Source organism: Mus caroli, chromosome 15 (genome assembly GCF_900094665.2).
Source record: "Mus caroli chromosome 15, CAROLI_EIJ_v1.1, whole genome shotgun sequence".
In the NCBI taxonomy this organism is placed as follows: domain Eukaryota; kingdom Metazoa; phylum Chordata; class Mammalia; order Rodentia; family Muridae; genus Mus; species Mus caroli.
In genome coordinates this window covers 49,485,855-49,498,950 of record NC_034584.1, presented here as the reverse complement: position 1 = coordinate 49,498,950, position 13,096 = coordinate 49,485,855, and the positions used below count along the sequence as shown (strand labels likewise).

Here is a 13,096-nt window from a genome sequence, read left to right as displayed (position 1 = left end):
ACCCAAGATATAAGATACAATTTGATAAATGCATGAAACTCAAGAAGAATGAAGACCAAAGTGTGAACATTAGTTTTATAGTTTCAACTTGAAACAAATGGAAGAGTTTATGTTTTTCTCAATAATGGAAAAATACAAATTTATCAAAAGAACAACTTTTTTTTTTAACACCCAGCATCTTAATGAACATAGCAAGTATTTTTTTTTTCAGTCTTAAACTCAGGAGGAAAATCTATGTGTGACTGCATTTCTATTTTGCGGGAAATATGACAAATATGAATTAAAAATATGAAGTAACATTTCTGAGTTCACTCAAATCAGTGGGTTTGCATTAATCTCTAACAAGCTTTCACATGAATGCATTAGTGAGAAATTGAACTACCTGGGACCCATGAAGTGGAAAGGGACAACAGGCAGGTGGGAGTTTGATCTAAGCCAATTCTGAGAGGTTCAGTGGACTCTGTTAGCATGCCAGGTGTGCTGACATCTCAAGGAGAGCAGAGAAACTAACCGCATTCGGAATAGCTAGACTAGACAGTGGACATCTGCAGACTTCCTGCATAGGCTATTTTTCTTTGAATGCTGTGTGAGTTCCTGGTCCTCAGCATCTCTTTAGTCAACAGCTAATTTTCTAAGCTGCCAGCAGAAAACAATGAGAACAGCCTGGACTGTAAATACTCTTTATGAAATGCAGATGTTTATCTAGAACCCAAAAAGACTTGACCCAAAAAAACCTCCTCAAGGAAACAAAGTATGAAGCTAGCGGCACAACAAAATCAAGGGTCAACTCCTTGTAATGTATAAATAGCTCCTATGGGCATCATGCCTCTACTACAGTGAAAAGAAGGCAGGTCACACCGAGTACCAACTGAAGTGAATATATATATTCACTGTGTGTGTGTGTATTCACTAAAACAGAAATCTTTGGATATACATGAAGCACACATTTTTGCCTTCAGGGAAGGGGAATACATTGCAAAGAATAAAAGCTAATTAAAACAAAGTTAGCTCCTTCTCAACCCCCACCCTCTTCCTTTGGAAGGCACTGGGACTCAAGCCAAAGCCAGGGCAAGCAAAATTGACAGAAATACTGTAAAAAGTCATAGAAAAATAATTGCTCTTATCTCACAGAACAAGAATCTATGTGGTTTTTTTTTTTCTCTTTGCAAGCAAAAGGGACGGGGCTTTCTATTTCATCCATGCCGTCCTTAACTTCCAGTCAATGCTTGAGTGAACTTGATTAAAAAGTAAATCCATGTCAGCGCAAATACTGATCTTTTCGAAAAGACAAAATCAAATGTAAAGTTTTCTTTGGGACACACACTGGGGGAGACTGGAGGAAGTCCCTTGAGTGGTGACATGAAGTTAGGCTCAACAGGAAGTACTTGTGTGTACAGGAACTCCACCCCAGAGGGGAATGAGAAAGACGGTCCACTTTTATCCTCTCTTTACTGTGGCTTGTTACTAAAAGCACAAGGGGCTTTGCCTTGCTGGGTTGCACTGTGCCTTGCTAATGGGACAATTTGGCAATCTTCCCATAGGAATCCATGGAAGGAAAGGCAGTTTTTATTATTCCATAATCTATCTTCTCATTCGATAGATAAATTTCTGGTGTTTTCCATCTTTCTTCTCCCATGACCCCTTCCCTCTCACCTCACTCTCTCCTTCTCCCTATCTCTCTCTCTTCTATCTCTCTCCCTCTGTCTCTCCCTCTATCTCTCTTGTCTCTCTCTTTTCTCTCTCTTCTCTCTCTTGCCTCGCTCTCTTTTCCTCCCCTCTTTCTCAACTCACTTGCAATATTGCTGTTTTTGACAGGAGATGATTTATATAATGATTTGTCTAATGAGATATTTTCATTAATTACTTCTAACACTGTTTATGCATAGGGATTCAACCAGAGACATCTTGCTGATGTCACCATCAGTCACACTGCCCTGGTGAAGAAGTAGATGGGTATCTAAAGCCAGGTCAAGCAGACTCCCCAAGTCCCCCCCATCACCACCACTACCACCCCAAATCCAAAACTCGAGTCCAGTGGTAAAAGGAAAGACAAAGGCTAAGTGTTTTCATCCCAGTGGTGTGTCTGATAGGAAAAGACAGCTGCTCCCTACATGAGCTTTCCTAGACTTCAGCAGTTCAGTCTTTTCCAAGCTTGAGAGCATAACTTTTGTTTGCTTAAGTTTGCATAAGTTTGTTTGCATAAGTTTGATTAAATGAGCTACTATGTTATCTACTAGTAAATACATTTTAAACTGGCCAAAGAAAAATTAAAATTTTTGCAATCAAAAATCTCTGCTGATAGAGAGGCTGCAGTCAAGGTCACGATGAATATATTTTTCTTTAAAGCATAGTTTAGAGGTGGGCATGGTGGCACACGATTGCATTTCTAGCTCTTGGGAAGCTAAGGTGAGAGAATTATGGGTTCTGAGGCAATCTGGGTCACATAGCAAGATCCTATCTCAATAACATAGTTTATGAAGCTAAATCAATGTGTTAACTGATTTTTATAATTAAAAAAAAAAACCTTTAAAAGTGGAGATATGCTGGGCAGTGGTGGTACACGCCTTTAATTCCAGCATTTGGGAGGCAGAGGCAGGTGGATTTCTAAGTTCAAGGCCAGTCTGGTCTACAGAGTGAGTTCCAGGGCTATACAGAGAAACCCTATCTTGAAAGAAAAAAAAAGTGGAGACATATTTTGGGTTTTTTTTTCTGTAATAGCTGAAAAAATTAAGTTTTTTTTTTTAATGTCATGTTTTTTTCTATTAAATGCATCTCCCATTGCTGTTGTTTTATGTATGAGGGAGTAATTTTTATAGGACATTTAAGTGGGGGACCTACTAGAAGTTCTTTTTATCTCATTTATAGTATAATATGTTGTAATGTCAGGATCCATTAGAAGGTGATGAACGCAGCACTTAGGCAGGTATGTTACATTACTCACAGCACAGAAATGCTGTGCTCAGAGCAAATGTGGCTGTCTCGGAAGTAACACAACGCGTCTAGGAGAAAGCTTCAGTTTCATGTGCCTTCAAGGATTCTGTTTCGTTTCTGAGGTACTGTCGTATGCAGCATGAGCTGGGCTTGAACGTACTGTAGGTGAAGATGAGGAACTTTTGATGCTCCTGTCTCCTTGTACCCCCCATATCCCTCTTGATATCGACTGTAGTATTGCTGTAAATTTTATAATGTAGTGGCTGAAAATAACAAGCTGGGACTACAATACCACCATGTCCAGCCTTGCCTTGAAGTTTTAAGTGGCAGTTACTTTATCTCAGAGTTCTTTCTTTCAATCATTCTAAGTAAATAATGCTAGAAACCAGTGCAGATTTACTGTGAAGTTCTGACAAAGTGTGGATACCTCCCTTCTATCATTACATTATCTCTCTCTGTCTCTCTCTGTCACTCTCTCTCTCTCTCTCTCTCTCTCTCTCTCACACACACACACACACACACACACACACACACTAGCCAACATGTTAACTTTTCTGTATTCCAGATCAACCAACTTTTCTTATAAAGAATATGCTAGAAAGTGCTAAGTATACAAAATTACCTAAGCTCATGGAGACTCACACTCTCTACAAGGGGAAGTATTTTTATGGATTGTCACATGGAGTGACAAAAGGGTAAAGCACCTTGTGTGGATTAGCAAGATAAAGATAAGGATTAAGTTCTTGTATCTCTTTTTAATATCAACTCTGTTAGTTTCCTATTAGTGCTGCAATATATTTCATCATTTTAATGGCTAAAAATAATAAAATCAGGGCTGGAGGCATAGGTCAGCAACAGAGGGCTTGCCTAGCATGTGTGAGGCCCTAGGTTCAATTCTCAGGACTGTGTAAAACACATGTGAAGAAACATATAGAATAAAATACTGGTTACCGTGTACTCATGGGTTCACAAGTCTGAAAAGAGTGTGTTGCACTCAAAGTGTTGGAATGACTGCAGTCTCTCTTGGAGAGAATCCATGTCCTTACCTCTTCCTAGAAGTCATGTGTATTCCATCTTCAAAGCCAGAGGTAGCCAAGGCTTCTCCCCCCTCCCTCTTTTACAGTTAAAGCCATTTGCAATTAGGTAGGACTATCAGGCAGTCAAGAATAACTTCTTTACTGTAAGGTCAGCAGAGATCCTAATTCCCATTTATATATAACTCATTCATGATCAGGAAATAAACATAGTTTTGGCACATTAATTAACCACAGTGGCTGTTTCCCTATAAGCAAGTTTCACAATGCCTATACGGTTTGTCAGGATCATATCAAAAAATGGCCAACTCAGAGGAGCTCGCCACCATCTTTCTCATAAAAACACAAAAATCAATACAGTAAGGCAATTTGCATGCTTTTCCTTGCTCAAACTCAAACATGTGACTGAATTATCAGGGTGAAAATAAAACGTGTTTTCTGTGAGCTCACGTGTATTTTCCGACACCAGAGCTGGTAACAACTAACGTTTTTCTAACTTGGAATTCTTAGCATGCAGTCACTATCTTTCATCTTGGATCTCTTTCCATCCTTCACTTCTAAGATGGCAGTTCCATCACTCATAGGTTTTGTATCTACTCTTCTTCATCTTCTTCATCATCTTCTACTTCCCCTCCTTTTCTTCTTCTCCTCTTCATCTTTTTCTTCTTTTTTTCTTCTTTCTTCTTCATTGACACTTTCAATCAGACATTTTTATTCTACTAAACTCTTGTTTGAGAGTATTCTGCTGGCTTTTTCCATGGGGCGAGCGCTCTCTAACAACATCTCCAGGGCCCCTAAGGTCTTTAGCTGCTAATTGTAAAGTACAATACAATTCAAGTCCAAACTCTGCTACCTTAATCTTTTCCTGTAAACTTCGTCAACTGCACACATGTCAGCCCCACCTGGCTATCTCCCAAAACCTTCAAAACTCACATATTATCTAAGGAAGAATATCTTAATATCTTCCACTTAAAATTCTTCTTTCACCTATTAATCTCTTCCACAAATGCCTTTTCAGACTCAGACCTTGTAGCTGAGACATAGAAGTTAAAGAAAGACTGCTTCTAATTAGCTTCACTAATCTAATGTAAGCATGGGGACTCAGTAACAACAGAAATGATAGCGCTAACTGCCCCAACCACTCAGGTGTCTATCACCTGAGTGGTTTAGAGTCACCTCTTAGCCTCCCTCTGTTCTACCTGCCTCCACACTTAATCAGCAAACCAATTCCTTCTCCTCTACCTCTGATTCTTGCAGCTACACTTTAGCTCTCCAGCCACATTGCCTATTTCAGGCTTTCAACACCCAGTTTATGAACAATTTGATATTTTAGCAGTCTGGTAACCTTGCTTACTCATGCCTGTGCCTAAAACCCTTTGGAGTCACAAGTACAGGTAGAGTTGTTATCAATTTACTATATCTACAAAATAAAGTTATTTGGAAATTATCAACCATCTAATATCAACCTTTTCCAATCTTTGCTTTTTGCCACAGCCCCATGGGATATATTATCCATGTTATTATCTGTTAAATCGTTTATCTTCCTAGTGGCCAGTAAGCTTCTTGATAACAAAAAAAAGAAAAGCCTTACTCAGCTTAGTTCTCTAACCACAGACACACAAAATGTGTCCCATCACTCTTCACTTGAAATGGAATTCGACTGACAAGGTAAATTCAGTCAGTGCATCCCTGAAGATATTAGGTAGGAGACATCTACAGCCAGTGACTCCACTCCAAACCAGAAGGTTCTAAATGAATCAAAACCAAGGTGGTAACCGCTGATCATTTCAGTGACTTGCTTCATCCTAAGGACCTGTAAACTGCATCATGGAGGAGAGGGAGCAAGTTGCTCTAAAAACATTTTCTTGCCAGTGTAAATAAGACAAACAGAATCTGTCTCCTGAACCACCCACTGTGCGTTCAATGAAGTGGTTGAAAATCTGGCCACGAGGCCCAGGTGCATGCACAACAGCTATTTGAACATGCAAAGAGTCAACTTCCATTCCTTTTCAAGCTTTGAAGAAGCAGGGTGTGGCTGTTCATGCATTTGATCTTCTAGACCCTCAGTTCCAGATATGATATACTAACCTTCCCGAAACCCCCTCATCACATTTGCTCTTTTTGCTTTAGTGATGAATATTTCCACTGCAGCAGTTAAGCTTCTGCAGGATCACACGTTTGTCTAGTTATCGTGCTGTACATACCATGTGCGCTGGCTTCATGGCTAGCACAACTCTGTGTAAAAGGCCAGACAGTCAACGTGTTTGGCTTTGAAGGGCCACAGTCTCTGTCAGGACTACTATCCTTTGACACTGTAGCATAAGAGCACCTATGCACAAAATATAAGGAAATGTACATATAATAACTGTCATTATCCAGACAGTGAGCCAACTGGCCCGTGGATGGTAGTTTGTTAACTTCAGACTTACAAGAAAGGGGGTTTAAAACAGTACAGATTTTGCTACCATAAAGAGTAGATTTCACAAAGTGTTTTCTTTAAAAAACAAAAAACAAAAACAAAAACAGAGTAAAGCCACGTATTGGTGGCAACGTCTATTAGACCCTTGACAATTTAAAACTGTGTTCAGTTGTTTTTTTAAGCAGTATAATTAAGAACAAAGTTTGAAGTGATAGAAATGTACACAGTTATGACAGCACACAACTTTAATCCCAGATCTTAAGAGACAGGGAAGGCAGAGCACTATAAGTTTGAGGCCAGCAGGGTCTACATAGAAAAATCTAGGGCAGCCAGGACTACACAAGGAAGCTAGATCTCTAGAAATTAAAATAAAATAATGAGAAAAAAACAGGAATAAGATACACATACATATATGCTGTTGCTATTTATCAAAAATAACTGACCTGGAACATGCAGATTTGAGTCTCAAAGATTAAACTCTGAGAGTGTTTTCTGCAGCCTCTCCTAATCAACTACCAAACAGTTAAGTCCAGTTTCTGGTGACATGGTAACCCTGGGAGTAGTATGTTCTTTTGCTACATTGAAAACTGTTGATAAATGAAAAGGGATGAATTTCCTGCCTGGACACACACTTGAACCAACAAAAGATTGTGAAGAGGAAGGATCCAAAGGGCAGGATGTTTTTTTCAATTACCTTGTCCCTTGACAATGGTGCAGAAACAAGCAACCGCCAAAAAAGCCAGAATCAGCCAGTCCCGCATCTTGCACTGCCAAATCATCATCTTATTTTCTGCCTCTTACATCAGTTGCAACAGCTGCCTGGAAACATAGAGAAAATGAAAAGTAAGCATATATAGTCATCCAGGGCGAGCATGAGGACCAACATGGCTTAGAATTGATAGGAAGCAATCAAATCCCTAGAGTGCTGGGTGTTTCATCTCAAATACAAGCTGATGGGGGAAAGCTCCTATTCTCTTGAAAATTCTGTATTGTACACAATTACTTGAAATATTTGAGGGAGCTAAGAATGGTAGCATATACTTTTTATTCCAGGACTCAGGAGCCAAAAGCAAACAGATCTGTGTTGGTTCAGGAACAGCCTGGTCTAGATATCAAGTCCCAGACCAGACAGCACTACATAGTGAGACCCTTTCTCAAAAGAAAGAGAAGACATTAAGATTTTAAGAGCCAGAGGTGATGGATGGCTACAAGCAAATAGTATCTTCCAGACATAATGTGGTAATATTCATATGTACTGACAGAGAATATGGTAGCATTGCACAAAGTCTAAACACAAACAAGGCGGATGGAGTTCCGAAGCTGAAATGGCCCATCATGAGGAAGCTATCTGTAATTGATACCCGCTGACAAAGGAAACTCAGTTTTCTCCCATGGAGTGTCAAGGCATGTTCCATGCCCAAGAGTGGTTGACCAATACAAAACAAAAAAATAAAGAAAAGAAAGACTTCAAATTGATATTTTTGTGGATTGTTTTTGCCTCATATTGCTTTGGGTATTTTTTTGTCTTATTGGTTTTTGCTTATTTATTTTGATTTTTGTTTTTGTGAAGTTGTTTATGTGTGTATGTGTGTGAGTTTCTTTTTGTTGTTTTGAGTAGGTTTTTTGGTCTGGTTTTTGTAAAGGGAGAGAAAGAGGCAAAGAACATAAAGTTGGGTGGGTGGAAAGATGGGGAGGATCCAGGGGAACTGTAGAGGGAGAAACATGAGGAAATATAATTTATAAAAGAGCTTTTCAATAAAACAAAAGTTAAGACAAAGAAAGAGAGGGGGGAGGAAGGGAGGGAGGGAGGGAGGGAGGGAGGGAGGGAGGAAGGAAGGAAGGAAGGAAGGAAGGAAGGAAGGAAGGAAGGAAGGAAGGAAGAGAGAGAGAGAAAGAGAGAGAGAGAGAAAGGAAGGAAGGAGAAAAGGAAGGAAGGAAGAAAGAAAGATTGGGGCATTAGAATCGATTGAGATGTTGAGGCTACACTGTGAGTCTCTCCTGTAAAAATGTGTAAATTGCATAGTCTTCCTAAAACAGTGTCTTTTCCAATCATGGGTCCCTCCCGTATCCATCCCTGTAAGGTAAAACCTACTGCCACCTTACGGAATCTACAAACCACAAATGAGTCCTACCTTTCTTTATACTGGTGATCAAAGAGAACTCGCTAACATGAAATCACTGCTCAATTTCTCCCCTCATGGGTTGAATAATCTCCAATCCTTTGATCGTTTCTCACAGCTCTTTTTTCTCAAATATATAAAAATCTGAAACTCTTCCAAATATCTTTTTTTTTATGTTAGTGAAAGGTAAGGTACAAAAATAGGGTGAGAAGGAATAAAGAGGAAGAAAGAAGTCAGGAAAAAGAAAGGGCAGAAAATAAAAAGAGAGAAGGGACAGAGGGAGGAGGGGAAACTATACTTGGTATTAATATAAAAGACCATTCTATTGGCCACAATTGGATTTTAAGTCTTTACATTGGAAAAATTCTGAGTTCTTTCCTAGGAGACTAAGGAAACATTTATAGCCACGGTAAGGGGTCTACACTCACATGTATTAATAACCCCTCACCCATGCTCCTGTGAGCATTCATAATTAAACGCAATAGTTAAATATTCACTAAACAGAAAGTAGGAGGGGACTAGTTGGGTAGAAGAAAGAGATCAGTTGGAGTGTAGAAGGGATAAGAGGGAGTGTGACAGGGATGGAAGTGTGACGGAAATAGAAACGGTTATGAAAATTTTCATAACAAAATCTGAAATATATATTATAAACTAAATATGCTTTTAAAAGCTTGTCTTAGTTAGGGTTTTACTGCTGTGAACAAACACCATGATTGAGGCAAGTCTTATGAAAAACAACATTTAATTGGGGCTGGTTTATAGATTCTGAGGTTCAGTCCATTACCATCAAGGTGGGAGCATAAAGACATCCAGGCAGGCATGGCACAGGCAGAGCTGAGAGTTCTACATCTTCATCCAAAGGCTGCTAGTGGAAGACTAACTTCCAGGCAACTAGGGTGAGGGTCTTAAACCCACACCCACAGTGACACAACTCCTCTAACCAGGTCATGTCTATTCTAAAAAGGCCACACCTCCAGATGGTGCCACTCCCTGGTCCAAGAATATACAAACCATGACAAAGCTATAAGAAACTATCTCAAAAGTTTTGTTCTACAAGGACAACTTTATTCACAAGATCTAAGGCAACTTTACAATATAGAGAACATTAGATACATACCAATACAGTGTAGCAACTTTACAATGTAGAGAATATAAGATACATATAAACATAGTATATAAGATAGACATGCCAGGTTTAAGGCACAAAATACAAAGTTCTAATTACATTTTAGTTTCTTTTTCTTTTCTTTTTTAAATTTTATTTTCTGATTTTTCAAGGCAGGGTTTCTCTTTATAGTCCTGGCTGTCCTGGAACTCACTCTGTAGATCAGGCTGGCCTCGAACTCAGAAATCTGCCTGCCTCTGCCTCCCAAGTGCTGGGATTAAAGGTGTGTACCACCACTGCCTGGATGCATTTTAGTTTCTGATAAATAGTAAATAATGTTTTGATGTAAGTATGCTTCATGGAATATTTTTAACATATTGAAGGGGACCCTAGAGGTGCAGGCAAGGAAACTAATTGCTAAGAGGTGGAAATCAAAGCTTGATTTAGATCGACTTTATCAGCCTTGATCAAACTTCAGGGAGTCTGATGCCAGGCAGCTTATTGCCAGTATTTTTAAACACAATATAATTTGGAGGGGAGAGTTGCCTGATGTAATACAATCTATGATGCACAAAATATCATAATTACATTGAAACTCAACTCAGGGCACAATCAACCACAAGGGAATATCAAACTTACAGAGTTTGTGAGACCCAGAGTAGGGAGTTGACTCAGGTAAAACAGATGAAGTACAACATCCTAGGAGAGCATTCCCACAATATTATTCTTCATACCAATATGTTCATACCTTAAAATATCTCTTCTGATTGATCCTGTGTGCTACTTGCATTTCTGATTTGGTAATAAAATATCCTGAGCCAAAAAGCAACTTAGTAAGAATGGGTTTATTTGGCTTACAATTCCAGGTTACAGTCCATCTCTTGAAGGGAAGTCTAGGCAAGAACTCAAATAGCTATTCATATCATTTCCTCATCTAAGAGCAGCAGTGAGAAAGGAACACATTCAGGCTACCTGCTTGCTCTCATCTAGCTGTCTCCTGCCCTGTATAGTTCAGTACCTCTGCCTAGAGATTGGTGACGCCCACAATAGACTAGGTCTTCTGACATCAATTAACAATCAAGACAGTCCCCAAAAGATGGACCCAATCTAATTAGTCTCTCAACTGAGGCTCTCTTCTTAGGTTATTCTAGGTTATAAATACAGACTCCCACCCCTAACCAAGAAGCTATCTGCAACTGATACCATTGGCAAAGAAAAACTATGGAGTCTCACCAGGTATGATGCTTATACTGTCAGGGCTGGCCCCAAGTCCAAGAGTAGTTGGCCAACACAAAACAAACTCAATGGTATTTTTGTGGACTTTTTGACTCTGTTTGCTTTTGGCATTTTTTAAAATCTTACTGATCTTTTGTTTGTATGTTTTGATTTTTGTTTTTTGTTGTTTGCTGGGGAGCAAGGGATATTGTGCATATATTTCTAGAATTTTGTTTGTTTGTTTTTAAAGAGAGAAACAGAACAAACTTTTGTAGGAAAATGAAAGTGATTTAGGAGTAAACATAATCAAGATTTATTCTATACATTTTTTTCAGTATAAAAAATAAATCATAAAAAGCAGGATTTTAAGAAAAAAAAAAAGCCATCACAGATCCCAAAGATGTTTTCACTCTAAGAAGAGCTAAGAATATATTTATTCTTCTTTCCTGAGTGTAGTGTGAATATTTGTTGCTGATAATAAAAGTCCTCTTTCAATACATTTGACAGGGTCACAATTAGTTAGTATTTTAAAATTTTTAGGTTATTTCCAAAGTTCTCAAACATATATAAACACTGCAGTTAACATCCTTACTGATACTTTGTACTGATAATGTGCTTTGGCTAAATGCAAAATATGGAATTGCTAGGTAAAATATGATGTAAGTTTTGGGGTTTTTTTTTGTTTTTTTTTTTTTTTGAAACTTGGTCCCAGTAGGTCACTCAGGCTGGCTTTAACCTAATATCCTTTCTGCTTCGATCTCCCAAATGGTGGGATTGCACGCATGTGCAACCAAGTCCCATGAAGTACAAGTTATTAAACGAATTACCCAAAGCAGTGTGGACAGTTACACTGATTTCTGCTCCCACAGCATCATACAAAGTACCACTCTGTGTCACTCCTACCATCACAGGGGTTGCTTATAACCTGATTGATAGGTAAATGTGAGTGTGACAGTCTCGTTTTAATTTGATTTCCAATGCCAGTAGATTAGTCACTTTTGCATATATCTGTATCCATATACATATATATTCTATATGCTTGCATATGTGTGTATATTTGCATATTGCATATTTGTATGTTGCATATATTTGCATATGTATATGTACTTGCATGTGTGTATGTTTGCATATATGTACATATTAACAAAAACAATGTGCCAGAATAACTTAGAGAAAGGAACTATTAGCTTTCTGCTAAGTTTCAGGGGTGTCAGTCACCATGACAGTGAGAAGATGGCAAATCAAAGCAGTTTAATCAAGTCCATGAAGACTTAGTATGGGAAGTACTAGGAAGGCCCAGGGGAAGACGGTACACCTAAGCACACCACAGGGACCCACTTCCTTTAACCAAGCAGGAAGATCCACCACCTCCCAGCAATCTATTCAAAGTTTAAATGCCCCACTATATTAAACCATTGGTTAACTCAGAGTCCTCATGATCGAATGGTTTTACTGTTTCCTGGGCAGTTCTCAATACAGTTAAGGTTAACATCTACCAATTAAAATTGACTATAATAGGGCCAAGAGAGATAGCTCGGTGGTTTACAGTGATGGTTGGTCTTATAGAGGACTTGAGTTCACATACATGGTGGCTCACAAACATCTGCAAGTGACTTCAGCTCCAAAGCTTTGGCTACCCTCTTCTGACCTCTTTGTGCACATTTGTACACACAGGCAAAACACTCATATCCATAAAACAAATAAATGAACCCAAAATTTTTTTTAAAGCTTGACTGTCATTTTGGTGTAATACTTGGTAGAGTTTGGCTATCTATTTTTTTTAATAAAGTCTGTCATATCTACTTTTTTCTGAATTGTGAGAAATCTTAACATATTATTTATTTTAACTCATATTACTTGTACCATTTTTCTAGTTTATTTTTTAATCTTTTAATTTAATTTACTGGTCTTAGGTCTAGTCAGTTTGTTTGTTCAGTTAACTAATATGATTAAATGTTTTTCATCAGCGTGTCCAGTGTCATGGGAAAAATGGCCTCTATCTCAAACCAAATTTTATTTCTTATTAGCTTAACTTTTCAATTCCAGAAGAGCATGGAATATCTCCATACTTCGATGACTAATGGGCTATTTGTAACACAGAAATACATTGCTTTGTAATGACACAACAGTCTAGATTAATACTACCTACTTTTACATCTTTTTTCAATCTCATGTCTTGTGTTAAATACACTTGTAACTAATGCTGCTGCTGCTGAGGCTGCTGTTACTTCTTCTCCCCCTCCCCCTTCCCCTCTCCCTCCCCCTCCCCTTC

The 13,096-nt window shown here is 38.6% G+C and overlaps 1 protein-coding gene across 3 annotated transcripts in view; it reads right to left on the bottom strand.

The window, feature by feature from the left end:
• Col14a1 (collagen type XIV alpha 1 chain) overlaps positions 1–13,096 on the bottom strand; it is a 209,322-nt gene that overhangs the window by 179,789 nt on the left and 16,437 nt on the right. For all 3 annotated transcript variants that reach the window (XM_029469983.1, XM_021183602.2, XM_029469984.1), the window contains exon 2: positions 7,079–7,203. In XM_029469983.1, coding sequence (XP_029325843.1) covers positions 7,079–7,166 — 88 coding nt within the window. In that variant the 5' untranslated portion in view covers positions 7,167–7,203. The remainder of the gene's footprint in view (positions 1–7,078; positions 7,204–13,096) is intronic.